Raw genomic sequence first — 21,451 nt, 5'->3', positions numbered from 1 at the left:
TCCTTTAGTTGATGCTCAAAACCAGGAAACAATCCCTAACCTTCCAGCACCCTGTGAACTCTTCTGACGAAGCAGATATCAAAGTCCCCAAGACTGCCAGACCCAAAGCCCCTGTGTGATTTCATATTGTTACTCGCTGAAAATGCAGCTGTTGGCCAGTGGCAGTCCTTGTAAGGCTAGTAGGTGCTTCTAAGGTGAATGCTAGTCATGGTTTCATTGCTTCTATCTATAGACTGGTAGCTTCTATCTTGCTCTAACAGGACACAACGATACAATCCTAATGCTGGGCGCATCTGTCCTATTCCCGTCCTGTTCTTGTTGCTAGTTTGGGAACATACTTTTCTACTCTTAATATTTAAAGGTTTCTACCTTACCAGCTTTGCCAGTGAAGTACTGCTTATTGCTCTTTCTCTGATCTTAGCAACTTCCAAATGTCATTGCTGCTTGATTTCATGCTGCTGAATGCCAGGGAACGGTAGCTACTGTAAGCAGTTTTTAAAACAGTAAGGTGAGGTGCTAAACAATACCCTGCTGTTACTTATGGGAGATGGAAACCATGGTGGAAGCACGGGTCAAAGACTCTGTGAGGATATTTATGCAATGTTTGATTCATTCACTACCATTGAATGGCTTCATAAAAAAAAATTATTAGTCCGTATTATCACAGAACTCCTGTGTACTTTTACCTGGATCAGTCTGTGATGTGGTGCTTGCATAAAAATTATCTTAAAGGGATACATGCTGTTAAATGGAAATGAAGTTAATGTGACCAGAAAGTGCTTGTGTCCTCAGAAAAGAACAACATTTTTATTTAGTGTAGTGTTGTAGGCAGTAATGTTGGCATGTCCAAAGCAACCTCAGGCACTTGGGCACCTGTTCCTCACTGATGTTTTTAATGGAATTAGGGTTCCTGTTTCCCTTTGGTTGCTTTGAAAGTCACAGTTAAAGGCTCTTGAAGTTAATGGAAGTCCTTTTATGTCTTAAATATATGTTATCAGGCTGAAGTATTCAAAATCTTGCTTGTTAAACTGTTAAAAATGTTGGATGAATATGTAAACATGCAGAAAATGTAAGGCCAAAAAGCTAATACTAAAATTTCATGTACTAATACAAAGTAAGCTTCTTAAGTTGCCCACCTGCTACCATGGGACGTTATATGATTGAGCTTGTATTTTCAGCCATAATAGAAAATGTCTAGGAACTAGTTTTCTTTATCCAAGGACTACATTCATTTCTAATAACATCTAGTCATTTAAACAAGCTTGTGCTAGCTTATGAATAGTAATAGACTGTACTTTTGGTTAGGGTGAAGGAACATAAATCAGTAAGTGTCAGGCAGCTTAGAAACCAGTATGTCCTCATGACTGTTTAATAGGGAATTGCCTTCAACCTAGTGAAATCTCGTATCCAGTCACCCATCGGTGATGCTTCAAAAAAAGAAGAGAATTGTTCTCTTATGAGTCTTGGCATAAAAATTTAATTAGCAGCTGAGCTCTTTCTGAAGATGGAAAAAAAAGTGATTTCTTTTTTATATAGTCACTTTCCTTTAACGGTTTACTTAGTATTTCTGGATTGTTCACACAGACAAGATCTGCCTTCTACATCTATCTTTTTTACTCCTTTTTTTTTCATTATGTTTCAGCATATTTGAACACTGTTCTTGGAAGACATTCAGAATGCAAGTCAGAGGAAGAAGTGGTTACATAATCAGATTTAATATGTGGTGGATACAAAACTGCTGTTAAATAAAATAATACTTATAATAATTATTACTGTCATTGATAGATTTGTTGAAATGAATCTTTCTTTAGAAGAGTACAAAGATAGTGAGTATATACTAATCAGAAAATCGGTCCTCAGTTGGAATCAGATACTATTTATGTTGTTTTAGTTTCATCTCTTTAGCACGTGTTATTTTGTCCTTAAAGGAATTAAATCTTATGACTTAGCACACATTTGCAGTGTCATAGTATGATTCATGTGAGAACTATGAATTTGATTTTTGTTTAATTTCTCAGATTTAAACAACTATACTTTAATCGTAGCTTTATTACATCACAAGGAGGCAGGAAACAAAAGACCAAGAGCCCCAAACCTTTAAGTCTGTTGGCATTTGCTTATAATGTCAAATGTCTTAATGTCAAATTAATCAAATCTCTGGTCTAATATGACATGTTTTCCAAAAGTGCGCTGGTGCACAGATATACTCTGATCACCTTGAAGCATAAATGTTTGTTTATTGTTTGCTTTTTGCACTTAGTAGAAATGCTTCAAGGCCTAGATATGACAAAGAATGTGTCTCTGCTTTGAGAACTGCCTCAAAACAGTCAGACCAGCAGATACCTGAGGGATTATGTCAGAAAAGACGTGACTGCCTGAAAGATGTAGTCATTGAAACTCAGCTGGCTTCTTTAACTTCTTGTATGCCCAGACATGCACGTGCTTCTCTATTTATTGACAGCAGTGAAGTACCTCCTGGCCATGGATCCGGTATATATCTTCATAACAAATGTTAAGTCCTGGACAGTATAGCTGTGAACTTTGCTGTTCAACTCTCCCAGGTGACACATGTTGGATGTCATACCCAGCCCTGTGACTTGGCAACTGAACTCTTTTAATGAGCAGTTAACTGCTTCTAGCTGCTGTCAATGTCTTTGAAGACTGAAGATAAAAATAATATACTTTAGGACTCTCAGTTGAAATTTGGAAACAAAGTTGCTTGCATTGTCTAGAAATCAACCTTTATTTTTCTAGTTGAAGAGAAAAACTGTAAAATGAATTTTTGAGGTGTTTTATTTCCTGGAAATGGTCATCTTTAGAAATGTTTCCCTCTTTCATGTTTTGCACAAGCCATTGTTTTTTTAAAATTGTTTAAAAAAGATTCAGTGTTTTCAAAATGAAAATTTAAAACAAAGTGTTTTGACACTTCTGAAATTCACCTTGCACCTTCTTTGGAGAGCAGGGTCAGACTCTGGGTTTGAGGAAGCTGAGTATGATAGTAAACATCCTTGCAATACCAGACTCCTTGTTTCCAGAAGAATCTGGTTGTCCACGTAGGTCAGTAAGGGAAACATAACTACCGGTTCAAGTGACAAGAGTGTTTGACATGTTGGGTCCTCAGATTTTGTTGTTTTTCTTTAGGAAGAGGAGGTTGATTGGGCTCTTTGGAGTAGACAGAGTGTTTGTACCTTCTCTCTAGTGGGAGTCAGGTAAAGGGGTTCAGTAGTAGTGTGTGCTGGGGGCGTGGGAAACTGTAGCTAATGCAGAGATCATAGACTACAGTGAGAAAACAAAGAACAGCTGATCAGTCCTCAGAAGGGGTAAAAAGAAGGATTTTCTAAGACCCAGAAGACCGGATAAGGCTTGCTGCTGTTTAGGAAACTGCTGACCTGGCTAGATTTGAGGACTCGTCTTCACAGGGGGGAGTTGCATATATATGGTTTAATTTTATTCTGCTTTACAAATTGCTTTGAGCTTTTTCTATTGCAAAGTAAATTGTTATAGCTGTTACTTGTATAAACCTGGGTTTTGGAGGAGGTTAAAGCCCTTGGCTTTGGGAAATTTGCAGTAAAAAAAGCTTTGGGTCACTACACATCTGTATTCTGGCTCCATGGGCTTACCTAGTAAGGCCAATCTGCAGAAAACTGATCCCTGTGTCTTCTCTCAGCAGCTATTCTTTCAGTCCTAGTAAACTAGCCCTGAAATGAGTAAAGTGAAGGCAAATTTCCCAGGAAGTCTGATATGACTTAAAAGCTAGGAAGAGTTAAAGGACTCTGTGGAAAAAGGAGTATGATTTAACTGAAGAGAGACAATTTATGTAGTCCTAAAAAGCTTTTGAAACTTACTACAAACATCACAGTTCCTGCTTCCTCTTTGTTGCTGGACAGAAGGTACCCACACAAATAATTTAATTTCTATATAACAATGTAACCTTAACATTTTATTTTGATGCTTTTCATTTCAAAATAACATAATTACAAAACTGTGGGGTTTTTTTGGTTGGTTGGTTGGTTTGTTTGTTTTTTAAGAGAGCTAAATGACTTAAGAATGAAATTAAAACAGTCAGTTTTGGTAGAATGAGACATTTCTGGTAGAGCTGGATTCTTCTTAAGCTTGACAGCCAAATCAAAATACTGGCAATCTGAAAAAGTAAAAAATGTGTTTCTACAAGCCCATCCTGCTTTAGGAGTAAGTGTCTTTTTGAAATATTCTCTAAAGTTATCTGTTCTTTCTATCAGTCTGGGCTGCTTCTTTCTCCCTGCTTTGTGATCCTGCAAATACAACTGTCATACTTCAAAGTTTGGATCTTGACATTTTGTATTCGATATCTGGTATATAATTTCTTCAGTGTAAAATACCTGCTACGTGATTTTTCTAATCCCACAATATTCTTTGCACGCTTTTCCCGCAAAAAATAAAATGACAATTTATTCTCCTGTCCTGGCTGCAGCCAGGATAGAGTTAATTTTCTTCTTAGTAGTTGGTACAGTGTGTTTTGGATTTAGTGTGAGAATAAAGTTGATAACACACTGATGTTTTAGTTGTTGCTAAGTAGCGCTTATCCTAATTTAAGGATTTTTCAGTTTCCCATGCTCTGCCAACGAGTAGGTGTGCAAGAAGCTGGGAGGGAGCATAGACAGGACAGGTGATGCGAACTAGGCAAAGGGATATTCCATACGTGATGCTCAGTATATAAACTGGGGGGAGTTGGCTTGGAGGGGTGGATCACTGCTCGGACATCAGTCAGCAGGTGGTGAGTGATTGCATTAGGCATCACTTGGTTTTTCTTGGGTTTTATTTTTTTATTATATTCCTTTTCATTACAGTTATTATATTTTATGATTATTGTTGTTAGTATTACATTTTATTTTACTTTAGTTATTAAATCGTTCTTATCTCAAGCCACGAGTTTTACTTTTTTTCTGATTCTCCTCCCCATCCCACTGGGAGGTGGGCGTGAGTGAGCAGCTGTGTGGTGCCTAATTGCTGGCTGGGCTTAAACTATGAAATCTCCACAGTAACTTCGTGGAACTTTTATAAAGTTGTAGAATATAGACTTTTAACAATCGTTTTCCTAAGGGTATATTTATGAAGGTTGTATTGCTAGAAAGCAGTGAGGTAGGATAGTAATGTTTTATAAGGATAATTCATGCATGCTATACCATAATTAACTTTGGGGGAAGTTTTAAATCAGCAAGACTGTTCTGGGTTTTTTGGTCATCCTTTCAAATTGTGAAAAAATTGCATCTTAAATTGTTATTTTCAGTTTTACAGAATTTTTGGATCCATTCCAGCGGGTTATCCAGCCAGAAGAGATCTGGCTGTATAAAAATCCTTTGGTGCAATCAGACAACATACCTACGCGTCTTATGTTTGTAAGTACTAAATTTTTATTGGTCATTTGATGGCTGTAAACTAAGTACACTTTCATTTGATTAGCAGTAGGAAATGTTTCAGAAGTATAGGATGTTCCTTTAATTCTAATGACAATTTTTTTCCAAACTGGGGATGTCCAAAATGGCAAAATGTAGGAAATCATGGGGAGTTTGTAAAAAGCAGCATTACCAGGTGACTGAATTTATGAATGTTGATTTTTACAGTTTAAGATTTAAGCTAGTGTTAACTTAAAGGGATGCCAGAGTAGTGATTAGAGAAGCTTTTTGAATTAGCTGGTTGGGTGACCTGGCAAAACCTTGCCATGCTCTTATTAGGTTAAGTGCTTAAATTTTGAAATCCAATTTGTTTTAGATGTGTTAGACACTAAGATATTTGCCTCCAAATCCTTCTTTTTTTTCCCCCATGTAGACAAAACCTTTGTTTTAGCTTCTGCCAACAAGCATACAAAATATATCATAGAGCTGCCCTGCTGTCACTGTTCTTCTGGCTCTCCCCAGCACAGCTCATGTTGACCTGCAGACTGGCTGTCTGACTTTGATGGTTTGTCTGGTTATCAAAATTAATGGTTTTGATAACCTTCACTAGGTTATCAAATTATCATAATAAGCTGCATATATAACTATAAGAGTGCAGTATAGACCACTACAGAAATGCTAAGAAATTACAGGTGTAGTTAAGGCTATTAAAACAAGTAGGTCAATCTTTGCAAAGTTGCATCAGTCAAAGTGTAGATTTTGCAGGAATGGGCATGGCAGATGAGGTCAGATCCTAGTACCCTTACATCAAAGCATCTTTTCCTGTGTCTTCAGTGAAGCCAGGATTTTACTTTTCAGATTAAGGCTTGAATTCAGGATAAATGCAAATCAGCTATGTAATTTATTTTCAATGTTTGGGGTTTTTTTTAAAGGTTCAGGCCTTCAGTTACAGAAACTTTTTAATTAAGTAAGGAGCACTTGACGGCGCTTCCTATTTATGAGGCAACAATATATCCCAGCCTTCTATGACAGAGGCTGAAGGCCTGGTTTTAAATTCACCAACATATTGTTTACATTGCATTAAGAAGAAACTCTGTTAAGGACTTTTTCAGCCCGGATGGGTGAAAATATATGTTTTTCCTGAAATGCAAGACAGCTGTGTAAAACAAAAAAACCCCCAAACCCGAAAGTTAAATTGTTGTGCTAGGAAAGACTGAGTTTAATTCTGCCATTTTTCCTTATGCTGAGCATTACCTTGCTACATGGTTTCTCTGAACCATGTTTATAACTGAAGAGTTCAAGAACTAATAGTGAATCATCGTACAGGGGTTTGCTGCAGTGGTGAAACTATTTTTGAAACCAGTTGGGATAATCATTGGTCCATCCTCTGTTCTCTAGGCAGTAGCCACGGGGAAGCACAATTCTGGGATATGTGTAGTACATTTCCCTGTTAACCACTTCCCCTAGAGCCAGCTTTTGGTATACTTCATGGCAGGTGGAACTTCCAGGCAGCTCTGAGTTAGTAACATTTGTATATTCTGTGTTCTCATTCTGGCTCAGACCATTAACATGTCAGTAACTCAGTGAACAGCTTCTTAAATTAAGAAACGTACAGAATTTCTAAATGTTTTTTCTTATTTCTCTAATTAAAAAGAAGAAAAATCCAACTCTAGCATTGATCACAAGCTTTCATTATGTAAAGAATTTCTTGCCACTAGTGTTGTACTCTGATCTGAAACATACGGCTGTGGCTTACTAGAAAGCAATCTCTAGGAATTTATGAACTGCTGGATTATTTTATACGCTGAGAGATTTGAATTCAAGAGAAATGTTGTGAATACTCCAAACCCAGGTTCAAATTAGACAAAGCTGACTTCTGCATGGGTAGCAAGTAAGCCACAAGGACTGGAAAGACATGAGCCTTGTTCTGTCTCTATCAGTGGATATTCCTTGTCTTGGAAAGCATAAGGTACTGTCAGCTTCTCTTGAATGCATGGAAGTATGTGGGAGTCCCTATAACTTTAGCATATCTCTGGCTCGCCAGGATGAATAATGAACAAGAGGGATTTTGTCCATGTTTCACAAAAGCAAGGCAATGTTGGAATGTTTCACTGCTGGAAAAGAAAACATTACTGAGATGTATCTGAGGAGAGTATTGCTCATTGGACTGTTGCCAAATCTGTTATGGATATGAGCCATACAGAATCTTTTTGCAAAATAAAGAAAAAGGAGTCTTTAGCAAGCCAAACTTTCTTTATATGTACATTTTGCTGCAGAATAAAAAACACCTTCCAGCTGATGCTTTTGTGTAAGGAACAGCAATGTACTGCACACAGGAATAGTTGTTCATCTCTCTCAAAAATCCATATGCTTGTGAAATATGAGGAAATCTGCAGTTTTACCAGATTTCTGAAGATTGATTGTGAAGTAGTTTGGAACAAGCTGCCACTTGAATTCTATTCTTTGTTGATATTTTCTTCTGCTCCTGTTTGTTCAAAAGATTTCTAACTCTATTAAACCACCACTATAAGCCTGTCAGCCTGGCTATATTTCTACATGTTCTTCAACAATGGAATGCAGATATCTTTCTTCTTTTCTTTCCTGGTGGCAATCCTTACTTTTTAGAATGAAACTAATAATTCTAGGTTTTGCTTTAACCTTTTTTTTTAATTTCACTTTTTGTTTCTGAAAGCAGAAATTAAACTATTGCTGAGGATACAGAGAAGTGAACATTTGTGGAGCAGTAACGTGACACTGCCACCCTGACTTGAATCTCACACACACTGTAGACAGAAGGGAGTTTTAAGTGGAAATGGTGCATCTTTTTGCACCAAACCTGGTGCCTGCCTTTCTAAATGTAAAAAAGGGGATCAGACTCCAGACTGTGTTTTAATCTGCATGGCTCACTGAGTTAGATAATATTTTGCAGATGCAGGTGAGGGGAATGTGGACCAAGATGTACTACCAAAATAACAAGTATAGTACATTTTCTTGTTGTTCCATACTCAGATGTTCTAAAAGCATAAAATGAGGACTGGGATTAATCTGTATTATAAAAAGAAGAGAGTCACATGTCTTTTGTCATAACATGTCTGTCCTGCCTGTTTTTTATTTCAGTGGGGCTGTTTAAGAAGTAAGGCACTGTTCAGCCTCAGTAAAGATAGTATAGTCTTACTTAAGCCATGGCACCCCTTGTGCCACATACAGCTTAATTTTTGCCTTGTTTAAAAAAAAAAACAGTAATTTTCACTTCAAGAGAATAAATGCTTTTGAAAGACCTTGATTTGTTTTTGAACAAATGTGATGGTGAGCAGGTTTGTAGATTCCAGAAAAGAGTTGGTTAACTTAGACTGGAACCAGCAAGAAGCATAAGTGGACATCCTTACCTACGAGTTGCCTTTTACCTCTGCAATTGGAGGTCTGAGACAGAAGGGATGATGGAAGGACCAGGTGGGAACCAAATCATAGTTTCTATGGCAAGCCACTAATGAAAAACTCCCTGGCATTGTGCTTGGGAGAAACCGATGTGTCTCTCTGGAGAAAGACAATAAATACTTGCTCTGGGATGACAGACTGCACAAAGTAGGATGCTTTTTGGATAACTGGCACATTTACAGTGCATCATCAACCATAGTCCAAATTACTCTGTGACAATGGAGATGCTGTTTGTGGAAATCAAGTGTGTGCATTGATGTGCAGATGCCATTTCAGGTTCCTTGTAGGAGGAATCCTGTCCTACAGCACTGACAATAAAAGAATATGTTCTGCTTAACCAATGAGTATACTTGTAGATGTTCAGGTGTTGTTTTTCTGGTCTTAAATAAAATCAAGCAGTTTGGTCCACATCCAAACACTTGTAAATGAAAGAATCATAAAAACATGATCTTCTCAATGCTTTCAAGAATGAGAGTTAAAAAGAAAACAAAAAGTAAAATAAAAAGCATTTTTTAATGTCAGGAAGTTGGTGTTGGAGTCTGTTATGTTGAATAGGGTCTCACTGAGAGCACAGCCTGGATTGGGCTGCCTTCTGGAGCAATGCTTAGTGTGGAAAAAATGTACAAGATCTGGATGGATCAGTGTATGAATTTTGTGGACCTTATAGACTGTTGCTTTTTCATTTATGAAGCTGACATTTTAAATGCAACTCCAGGCAATAACAAATCAATTATAACCCACAGTTATATTGCAATTTTAATGTATTCATTGCCCTGTAGTTGCAAAGACAAATCATCCCACTTTGCTTAAGGTCAGGAGTTTGACAAAGATCATTCAGCCTTCCAGTTTAAATGGAGCTAACTGGAACTAATTATTAATCAGTTGGACTGAAAAAGAATGGATGCTCTCACACATGATATTTTTTATCTCTTACAGGCAATTTCGTTCCTTACGCCACTAGCAGTCATTTTTGTGGTGAAAATAATCCGGCGAACAGACAAGACTGAAATTAAAGAGGCTTTCTTAGGTAATATATGCCATACTTCAAGACGGAAAATGTGTGGTAGCTCTCGGAGATTGATTCCAATTGTAGTCTAAGCCTTGAAGAAAACCCGTCTCTGTTACAGTCCATTACAGTAGTTTTCAGTGCAGTTATAGTTGCAAGCCATCTCACAAAAGTCATTGTTTTTATGTATGTTTCTAAATGTACAAATTCTATGCCTTAATTCCACAATCTAGCTAGCACGGGCCAGAATTCGATCAGCAAAGACAAGACCATCTGAGAGACTGTTCAGATGTAGATTTTTCTGTCAAAGCCAATCTATTACTTACCTCTTATTTATACTTGCAGCTATTCTAAATTAAGGGTTTGACTGGAAAGTCCTGCGAGACTCGGCTGCTTAGTGTAGGAAATTACTCGTCTTATTGTTTTCTCTGACCTTCTCCTGGAGTTTACTGTTCCCCATTGCAAAATCCGTGCTCATGGCTCAGCTTTTCTAATCACAAGCTGGTGTTTCATCTTAAACTGCCAGCGGAATTAGATGTGCACTTAATCCTGGACTGTGAACTGCTATGGCTGTGTTATGGCTGAAGTCTAATTACAGTTGTAGGCAGCAACTTCAAGCAGAGGAGCAGGCAAACAATGGGGATGGTAAGTCTTAAACTGTTCCAGCTAATTCTGCCTGCGCTTATCTTTTGAAATCTTTTACTGATATATCCCCAGATCCTTTTTATATGGATATTGCCAGGGACCAAAATTGACTAAAGCACTTTCATTGGCAGAGGATACTGTGAAGCTAAGAAGTGCAAATGTTTTTGTTGGCAGTATGTTTGAAACATGCCTGATTCTGAAATTCTGTTTTACTGGCTAATTTACACTTTAATTTATTGGCTCTTAGATTGTAAGGTCAAAGTGATACTCAGCCTTGCCTTAGCTAGATAGGATGTAAATGGCACTATGTATCTGCCTTTGAAAATTTCTTTTGGATAAGGCTGGGTTCCCATAGCTTGTTCTTTCTTCAGTTTCTCTAGCGCAAGTGTGAAAAGATCCTGGTTTTGTTTTGGCTGCTCCCAGTCATTTGTATTAAGTTCTGAAATGTCCTATAGTGATATTTTACTGACAACTCCATTCCGTAGAAATAACTCTGATTCACAAAATGCATACAATCAGAGTTCTGAGTTTCACTTTCTGTTGTTTAAGAAGGAAAGGACCTTTGGATTAGTTTCTCCATCACTTATTCTTACCTTTTTGTTCTAAGGAGATGTTCATTTTTTCTGCTGTTCTTGGCTTCTGTTATGATTCCCTCTATAATGTCCAGGAGAAAGCTTGCCAGCTTCCCCAGTATTGTCCTTGCTACCCAGACTTTAAGGAAACCCAAGCCTGATGTTCTGTTCTACAGGGTATCCCTGTTTAGTATGTGCCATAAGTGTTGAACTTCTTGTGGCTTATTTGTGTTCAAGTGTACTATATATTAATATGATTCAGTATGTTAATGTGTCTGGTGATGTGAAGCGGATGTGAGGATTTATTAACTGGTGGAGCTTTGCTGATTTGCTGAGATCTGGCACATAATGTTCATAATGAATGATTAGGAAGTGCCTCAAAAGGTGAATTTCCTTAGGCATCATGCATAGAAGAGTTCAAAGGTTAAAAGGATGTAAAAATACTTTGCCCCTCATATAGCCATTAATATAAAGAAGGCGATTCAGTGCATGTAGGGTAAGGAGTAGTTAGCTTCCAAATGTAGGTGCCCTTATTCCTTCCCCTGGAAGTGCCTACATCTCTCTAATGACTAGATTATATGACTTTTGGCAGGCAGTATGAATCTTGCCTAAAGGAAACAAATTGCATTTGCTCTCATTTTGTTCACCAGCTTACATTCACAGTCATTTGATACTTGGATTGCCATTGTAAGGAATATGCAACAGTGAAAGCATGGTTCAGTCAGACATGCAATCAACAATCAAGACACAAAGCTCAGTGAAAAGAGTAAACTTTACCATGTGTGTCAGAAAGCAGGTATCTCTACACCTCCCATTCTTTCAAAAGGAAATGTACTGCTGTGACATTGCAGGTCATGTGCATTTGACTTTGTGGAAAATTCAGTTCACTGTGGAATTACCATAAATAACTGAGAGAAAGATTGAGAGGAAAAAGAGAGCATGGGATTGAATGGTCACTGTGAACATAGGTGTTGAAAGTGGAAGAACTTTTGAACAGTGTGTCTAGGATTGACTTGTTCTTTTATTTTTGCTGGCAGCTATTGGTATAGTCTGAGAAAACCTTTGGTTTTGCTTTGATGGAGGACCTGTTGTTTTTTTTTTAACTTAAAGAAAAATAGATCCTATAGCACACACATTTTTATGATCTATAATATCCTTAGGCAATGGTTTTATGGAGACAGGATGTGTGCTGCTGAAGTGCAGCATCTGGGGCAGCAGTCCAATGAGAAAAGAACTTGTGTAGCTGTCATAATCAAAAGTTATATTACTGTGACTGTTCTGCTGGAAATCAGACATTTGCCTGATAGTTTTTCTTCTTAAGGGAGTTAAAATTCAGTGGCTCTTGTGTTGTTACAGGGAGCTACAGTGTGAACTGCAACATTAAATCAGTTTTAATCTAAAAGGAGTGTATGCACTGGGTCCAAGTGCCACTGAAGTAAATGCACAGATCTGCACATGTAGATGAGGAGGTTCATCTGTAGATGAGGTTCTTTGGAAAGTCTAGGGACTCGGCATGCAAGTACAAATAAAAAAAATGATTCAGTCATACCTCGTATGACAGTTCCTGTTTATTACTCCAATTTTATTAAGAAAATTGGTTAATCCTGGGAGCAGACGTAAGGGGAAGATTTCAAGATTGTTAGTCAAAACACCTACATCCTTTTGAAATAAAAATAAATAATAAAAAAAAATCATCCAATTCTAGTTTTAGCCAAAAGGCAACTCTTTAGCATGAAAATGGACTGTTTAATTGTGTCATACATATACATATTTATATATATACATAAACACACACATACACTCATATGTGTGTATATATATTACGTATAGGTCTATACAGGAATTTTCCTTGACCCAAACAGCATAAGATTTTCATCTAGTAAACTGTAAAACTGATAAACACAGTACTTGATTCTCTAATTATTGTTTTCATCTGATGATTTATGCCTGTGCAAATGGCATGATAGGAAAACTTGCTTTGTGTAAGGAAATAAGATTTCTCAAGAGTAAAAGCAGAACAAAGTCATGGGATTATTATGATGCTCTGGGGTCTGTCCTTAGTCTGGGTAATAACAAAAACAGTAGGCTGCAAAGATCATTCAGTTTCCACTCCAGTAAAGGTTTCAGTCTGTAAATCAAATGCTGTAATGCTGCAATTTATAGCTTGGTATTTAAGTTGTTATTGTTCTGTTTTTTTTCATTCTGTTTTGTAGCTGTTTCCTTGGCTCTAGCTCTGAATGGCGTCTGCACAAATACTATTAAATTAATAGTGGGAAGGTAAGTCTTGTCATGTTATAAATGATAGCTTTAACTGTTAAGAGAAATGAAGACAGATTGACAAATACAATACACCTTAATAAAAAGATAGCTGCTGCTCCAAAGCACATTGAATTAGAACAGCCCCCTGTGAAGCTGTCCTTTCCCTGGTGCAGGTGTTGCACAACTTCATTATGTGACATCCAGCTGTGGTAGGAATCTATGCCCTTGTGTTTTGTTACTTGTTTGACCAGTTGGCGGATCCAGACAAACGAGGGGTTTGAAAGGAAAGGTGTGAGCTGAAATCAGTTCATTAAGTTGGCAATACAGAAGGAAGAGTCACAGCATGGGGCAGTTCAGATGCCAATGCCCCTGGTCTGCAAATAGAAATCAATTGAGTCTCTATATAACGCAGTGCATGCATTTTGTGTGAAGTATATTACTGAATGTGGTATTTCCAGGTAATATCAAGGTCCATGGCAGAACAAGAGCTAAGCAATAAGTGGAGTCCTAGGTAGGCCATTTTTTTAGGGAAGCATAAATTTGAATGAAGGGTTCAGAAAAATACTAGCAAACAAACCTCTCTGGAAAATGATTTTTTTTTTTTTTTTTTTTTTTTAGGTTTTTTTTGGATCATTATCAAAAGTTTGAATAATTTCAGCTGAAAAATATATATTTAACTTGAATTCATAACACTATTTAATAGAGTCCAATGCTGCATTTGTTGTTCACCTGTTTTGCAGCTTTGAGGAAGCAGTATTTGTGCTTGGTTTCTGACGAACCCTCTCTGCTACAGTACCGATCCCCTGACAATAATGGCACTTGGCACTTTTATTTTAAGAGTGCTTTTGAAATATAATTAAGAATGTCTGCACCATCTTCTTCAGGCAGACATGAGCTCATTTTGCCTGCGTTCCAAGCCAACTAGTTGCTCTGTCAGCTTGCCTCTGAATCTGTGGTCATTTGCCTTGCTTCTCTACATGGTTTATTAGCTCAGGATCAGTACGACACCAGTCAAACCTACATGCTGTCATTCAGCTCAGAGCAGGGTCAGAAGGAAACTCAGAGGTTTATTCAACGCACTTAGAGAGTCAGCGTCAAGGCTGGCATTAGAATTTGGTGGTTGTTTTGGTGCCAATCTTGTAGCATAAGTTGTAGTCCTGTTCTCAGCTAGGTGTGTCGGTAAGACTTGTGCAACTTTGTGGGGTTGCTACGCTGCTTTCCTCTGGCACTGGAAGTGCTGTGCAAGATTGATTGCTTTAGGCAAGAGTAACCCTGCGTGTTTGCTTTCAGAGACAACTCCCACTTGCATGCTGCACTGGAAGCTTCCCTGAGAAAGCCCGCCTGCCAAAAAAGTGACCTTAAACTGAGACACATGCTTTAGTGGTGGACTTGGCAGCGTTAGGCTTACTGTTAGACTCTTTGATCTTAAGGGTCTTTTCCAACCTAAATGATTCTATGATTTCTGTTGCTGTGTTAAGGCAGGAGGGAATGAACTCTGTATGTAATAAGCAGTAAATGTAATAATCACTTTGAGGTTTATTTGTTACTACAGCTTTTATATTTTTAATATCCATGGTGTTTTTTGTAGACCGCGTCCCGATTTCTTTTACCGCTGCTTTCCAGATGGAGTAATGAACTCTGAAATGCACTGCACAGGTGATCCAGATCTGGTGTCTGAAGGCAGAAAAAGCTTTCCGAGTATCCACTCTTCCTGTAAGTTCATTTAAATGCAGCGCATCTTTTGTAAAATGCTGTCCTCCCTGTGTTTTCGAATTGCTCTTTTTTTGTTAGATCATGAACCTGATTTTTGCGGGAGGGGCCCGGTCTTCTGTGTTAGGTCACCACCCCCAGAAATTTCCTTCTGGAAATAAAATTGTGAGCCTGTGACCCTTTCTTATCTTGAGAATCACCTGACTTCACTGAGAGCCATAGCAGGACTTTCAGTAGAGTGAAGCAGTATTCAAGGTTAAAGAAAACTGTGGTTCTGAGGGGGTATCTGTTCCCTAATGCAGACCTCTGTATGCAACCTTTGTCTATATAGTAAATATTTATTTTGTTACATTCCATTGAAGTATTAAATGTGACAAGGCATGTTTGACCTGCATAGTTTTGAGAAGATCTAGTTAGTATCTTTCAAGTACTAGATCTATTAAACCAAAGTTCAAGTCACAAAGACAGTTCAACTGCTTTTATCATTAAGGTTTCTTCGTGGGAGGCTGTATGGTTGAAGGTAGAAGGGGTAGAAAGGAATACAGAGAGATCAGGTTGCATAATTTGATGCTGTTCATCCTAATGAGCTGGGTACAAAGTGAGGTTCAAGAAGTCCTTATAGCACTAGAAGCTATTGTAATATGCCCGTAGAAGGATGATTCTTTCATTCCCTGTTTTCTTACTCTTTTGACAGTATCCACTGCTGGCTGTGGCTAAAGAAGGAATCCTTGTCTGTGTGGGCCTTAATTCTGAGGGGTTCTTATACTTCCATGTTCAGATATCTACTGCCACTAGACTGCTTTGCTTGGGGCACAGGCAGGAGTAAATAGTAGCTCTATTCCCACCTCAAGCAAGCAGAGGAGAATAGATAGAATGTCCTTACTTTTCTGTCAGCAGGACAGCACAGAGGTAGCATCTAATGGGGGAATGGGTGTATCAATAGTATCTTATTTAGAGGAAGAGGTGGCAGGAAACAGAGGTAAATTTGGCACAGTTTGGGGTTTCTGTGGTTTCTTGTCTGCTCCTAGGACAGCACAGTCACTTGTGACTCCATTTGGCTTTGAGGTGGTCCTCAGTCTAGGTCTGATGGTTCAATCAGTTACTGCTAGCTTATGCTGTACCCTGACAGACGTTTAGGTGGCTTTATGAAAACTTGTATGTCTGATTTAATTAGTTGTACTAACTCAGATGTTTACAAAGATTCCTTTCTCTGTCTTGAGGAGCTGACTTCTAGAGTGTTTTATGTCAAGTGTCTAATAAAACTTCTTTTCATCTGTAAAATAACTTGATTACTGTGAGCTTTTTGTGTTTTTTTTTCTCCCGTATTATTTGTTGCCTTGTGCTGTTCTGTTTCTGAGAACTGCCAGTTGAGTACCAGTAAGTCATATCTCTGGAATTTGTTCTTCTGCTCTTTTTTTAAAGTAATAACTTTAAAAAAGATTGTCTAATTGTGCAGAATTATATATTGCAAACAAGTTGGGTAATGAAATGAATGAAATTCTGAGCTATCTTGCTCCCTTTTTTTTTGTTTGAGTCCCAGAAACAGATAAGGGAGTAGTAGATGTTTGTGGATATGTTACAAGCTTTATAGTCCTAAATAATAAACTAACTTAGCTGTCTCAAATTTTGTTTATAAGCCTCAATTACATTAAAGAGGCAATAGCAGAATATATCATATGCAGTTTAGTACAAATGGTATTTATTGCTATTTGTAGTCTGTCTTCAGATCTAGCTGTCACACTTAATTGCAGTCCTCTAGGTTAAGTATTTTGTCAATGTATAACAACAAAGGCTTAAAATAAGTGCATGCATACACTGATGTACTAGAATTTACAGAGTAGCCCACAGCAAGTGTTATAGTTGGTCGCTTTCCTTTACTAAAATGCAACAGTTTACTCAGAGACTACAAAGTGTGAGTTGCAGAAGACACCCATGTGCTTTTGGTGTTGCACAGGCTGGAAACACTGTATGTGTAGCATGCTCTGCTTAGCTCTGGCACACATACTAGTTCTCTCACCGAGACTACTTGTCGCACAGCAAAGTGCTTTGTTCCTGTGCCAGTGGGGCAGCCATGGAATGCATACTAGGGTTTTAATTTTAACCAGTATTGGTTTTATAAGCACTGAGTTACGTTACTGCAGCTCACACAAAATTCAGTTGGAGCAGAATGATGGCCCAGTGTATTTAGATCAAAATTATGAGAACAGCTTTCTCCATCACTGACTAATAAAATATTAGCATGTGGCTGAGTTGGCTATATTTCCCACTACAAAGCCTTTTATTACAATGTGATAAGAATGAAAAGATATTATATGTGCAGTAATTTTTATCTGTTGGTAAGTGTATGCTAGAGTGAGGCAATTCTACAGCTGCTTGAAGTACTTAGCTATTTGAAGACTGATGTTATAATATCTAAGTCTCTGACAAGACTGTGTTTTGAAGCCTTAAACTCCATACATGTTTTAGTCTCATAATGGAGAAGAAAGCCATTTTGATTTGATAATCTTACAATGCTAACCTCTGCTCCTTCTGTGTAGCAAAATTACTTAGATAACCAGGATTGTCAGTATTATTTTATCCAGATTAGTTTATAGTTGTGATAATAAATTTAGTTTCTTGCTGTTACTTTATCCTCCACTAGACTGAAGAGTGAAAAGCAAAAAATATTGTGGGTAATACATTATACTACCTTCCTGGACCTATGAAGCAATGAGGATTTTGAGGATATAATAATTTGGAAATTTTGCTATAATTCTACATTTTCAGTATTTTGTTTTGTGTAATGTATGAACTATATCTCCTCTACCTCCCGCTCCCTGTGAAACATTATTCTCTTATCTCAGTTTTAGAAAACTGCCCTTCCTCCCTTCTTAACATGTAGGTAATTGTGACCTTTCCTTCCATAAACTCAGTCCAAAATTTTTTCTTGGCTCCTTTGTCCCTTCCTTCAGCATAAGATTGCTACTAGGTAAAATGAAGGAGTTCTGTTCTTCAGATTACTGTCATCCTTTCTCTGTTTGTTGTGGAATTCGTGAAGAAGCACCAAGAAAAGGTTTTTTGTTTCTGTTACTGTTTGTGGGTTTGTTTGGGTTTTTTGTTGTTTTTTTTTTTTTTCTATTTTCATGGCTATGGAAATATAAATGGGGAGGATGAGAGTTGACATAAACTATAGTACCTCTTTTGGAATGATAGTTACAAGTAGCCCACTACAGTTTGGTATTTTCTATTTCACTTGAACACATGAAAAAAATAAATCACTCGTAAAAGCTGCCAGGCAGCTCATAAAGAGAGGTTAGAAGCTTCAGTCAAGAGCCATTTTCATCTTCAAAACAGTTTTTCTTAGGGCATTCCTTGGGCAGGTTGTCAATCAAAAGCTTTGTAATACCAGGATCTAAAACCTCATCCATGCAAAATGAGGCCTTTAACAAGAAGGTCTGTGGTGCTGTGAATGTTGTGCTATAAGAACGTAGTGCAGGGATGTATAACAAGAGTGACAGTACTGACACCCCCAGATGGCCTGACCTGACCTTGCGTACTCAATAAAAATGTTGTGAACTACCTGTCTTCCACTGCGACAGTCAACTTGTGCCCTGAAGGAGAGTGTGTTCTCCTTATTAGAGCACAGATGATTTTCTTGGCTTAAATTACCATGTCTTTCATCTCCCTGTGCCAAAGAGTGCGTGTAATACAAATAAAAATGTATGGAGCACAAACCATTTTGTAAAGCCAAAAAGTGACTTGCAGATAGATGCAAACTATAGCTGCCTGAATAGCTGAGGCATTTTGTACCAAATCAGAACAGGAGGTTGACCCACATGAGGACAGTGTGGTTGTTACTACCTTCTCTGAACGAGGAGTAGAACTCTACCTGAAGTGGCTGCTGAAAACGTACTTTGAGTTGGCATACCTCATTCAAGGCTGCTGTCTCCCAGCTTTGTCTTTTGCTGTCCTTTTCTGGAAAGACTGTTGAAGTTAGGTGACCTCTGTTGATAACTTTTTGTAACAGCAACTTGAGTTTAGAATCTACAAGCACAAGCCAACATTCAATGACTCCATTGAAATTCACCCAGTAGCGCATGTTCTACTGGATCAAAGGAGTCCCTGGACCTTCTGGATTGTTTGGAGCGTATTTTGCCTCTTTTTCAGTTGAGCCAGTACATCTTGTTTGAGGGAACCAACATTTTGGGGTGGGGAGCCACGACTCCTGCCTGGGTCCAGTAGCTCAGATGTGTTCCTGAGTCCCAGGTTTAAATGTAGCTATTCTGACTAAAATGCTTCCAAAATGTAGGTCTATTTTTCCATATTTAGTATTTCCATGGTTTTATAATCCATTGGTAATTTTATGCTATTTAACGCTACTACCTGTGAAGATACCATGCAGCTTCTCCATGCCATACTTGACTGAAAGTACGTCCATGAAAGAATGATGTTTATGAAGATCATAAATGCAGCATTTCTTCCTCCTGCCTGTGTCCTTCCTGTGTGTCTTCTGTAGAGTCATCTTACAGAGAGCCTTCAGACAGCTTGCCTTGGAGGTACCTCATGGCATCCTAACCTCCCAAGATTTGTGGAGTAAGCACACATACTCTTCAGGGTTTGTTCTGGATGTACTTTGCAAGCTTGTTATCCAAACAATAAGCAAGTCTCAAACATGGCCCTGAGAATAGTGGGAGTTCTGAGCCAGTTATACCATCTGAAAGTGCTGACCATAGTAAGGACTGGAGGAATTCAGCCATCTCTGTGGTGAGCCTCTGAAGAAATTTTTTATTGTTTGGTGAAGCGTGATGGGAACTGCCCTTTTGCAGTATTTTTTTTTTTTTTTTTTTTTTTTTTTATAGACTCCCCTCTTAAACCTCCTTCCTGATGTGTAGCAGGAGTGAGAATATACTGTTTCCTCAGGTCACTCCTTGCAGTTGCTGGAAAGTAGATAATGCAACTGCTGATGGACTGATAAAAGACCCTTCACTGTTTTTTCTCTCCTTGCAGCAAGATTCAAACAGCAGCAGCAAGCAACAGATAAAAAACAAACATGAACAACCAAATGGATACAGACAGAATAATTTAGTGTATTTAATGAAACAAATGGAACAAATTATGCAGAAATCAGTATAAACCTTTTATTGTCTGGAATTAATAAGTGTAATGATTGCCCAACACCCCAACTGGTGAAAAACGTCATGTATGAGTAAAGAGTATTTAACTGAATGCAACACATGAAAACTCATTGACAAGAGGAAAAATATGGTGGATGAACACAGAACAGTTAATTGGGTAAGCCACATGCATAGCTGGTAGTTGAAAAGATCACTGAATTTGCAGGCATACATTATACTAATGGGATGGATATAAAGGCTTTTTGTTATTGATTGCTTCCTTTTTATCTCATGACTGATGTAATTTAGACATTTGTGTCAGGCTGACAAGATCTTTCCACAAACAAAATATGAACCTAGAATCCTGTAGTGTTATTTATCTGAAATCAATAACATCTAACTTAGAGTTGTTGTTGAAAAGTTATCATCATGCAGAAGCCTCTTCTTAAGTTTAATTATTGCCCAATGTGTTATTGTGCAGAGACAATGCATGGTAAATAAATGCTTATAATACCAGGTTTAGATCCAGTCGAGCAATTCCAGGTAGACCAGATATTCAGTGATTAAAACCTTGAAAAGAAATTGGAAGGATTCTTTTCAATATCAGTTGTTTGCGACTTTAAGTAGCTTTATGCATTTGCCAGTTCAAGGGAGATTTCACAATGTGCCATTCTTTATATAGGCTACAAGCGGCAAGTATTTTATTGTCTGGTATTTATGTGGACAGAGAGGTCTGAGTTTATTTGGTGACAAAATTTGGAATTTTTATGATTACCATGGGATCCTGAGGGAGAAAGTCAGCTTTATAGTCCCTGTTTTAGTCTTAAATTACCATTGTTATAATCAGGTAAATATCTTTGTTTAGAGACTATATCTAAATTTCTTCAGGGAACTTGTTCAGCCTACAAACCATCAGGTTTTTTTCATGCACTAGGAAGACTGATTCTATGTGTGAATAGAAGACTGTATGTCAAGTACGTGTTTAATTAAGGTGCCAGAAATATTGAGCATGTTTTCCATATGAGAGCTCACATTTCTGTAAAGGATATAGGGTTCATGAGTTGCAGCTTACATTTGTTGCAAAAGAAGAAGGGAGCAGCATACCCTGGGACCTCTAAAGAGTTCTGGGAGAGGTGCACATAGTGACAATACCAGATGTAGCTGTTCTCCCTAAATCAGTCATACATTATAGCTTTAAGAGGTAAGTCCAGAGTTCAGCTGCATACCAGTTAAAATTCAGTTCTTTTCCTAAGCACAGGGAAATGTTTTAAAATACATGAAGTGATTAACATGGCCATTCCTTGATTATATAGGGGATTAAACCTTTACTTTCCAGGAGTGGGAGATATAAAAAGTTAA

The 21,451-nt window shown here is 37.8% G+C and overlaps 1 protein-coding gene across 1 annotated transcript in view; it reads left to right on the top strand.

The window, feature by feature from the left end:
• PPAPDC1A (phosphatidic acid phosphatase type 2 domain containing 1A) overlaps positions 1-21,451 on the top strand; it is a 188,542-nt gene that overhangs the window by 140,047 nt on the left and 27,044 nt on the right. Inside the window, exons 5-8 of the mRNA XM_010564971.1 lie at positions 5,267-5,375; positions 9,744-9,834; positions 13,244-13,307; positions 14,878-15,002. Of these exons, the coding sequence (XP_010563273.1) occupies positions 5,267-5,375; positions 9,744-9,834; positions 13,244-13,307; positions 14,878-15,002 (389 nt within the window). The remainder of the gene's footprint in view (positions 1-5,266; positions 5,376-9,743; positions 9,835-13,243; positions 13,308-14,877; positions 15,003-21,451) is intronic.

Source organism: Haliaeetus leucocephalus, unplaced genomic scaffold (assembly GCF_000737465.1).
Source record: "Haliaeetus leucocephalus isolate CR32 unplaced genomic scaffold, Haliaeetus_leucocephalus-4.0 Scaffold184, whole genome shotgun sequence".
NCBI lineage: Eukaryota > Metazoa > Chordata > Aves > Accipitriformes > Accipitridae > Haliaeetus > Haliaeetus leucocephalus.
This window is presented reverse-complemented; position numbering and strand designations above follow the sequence as displayed.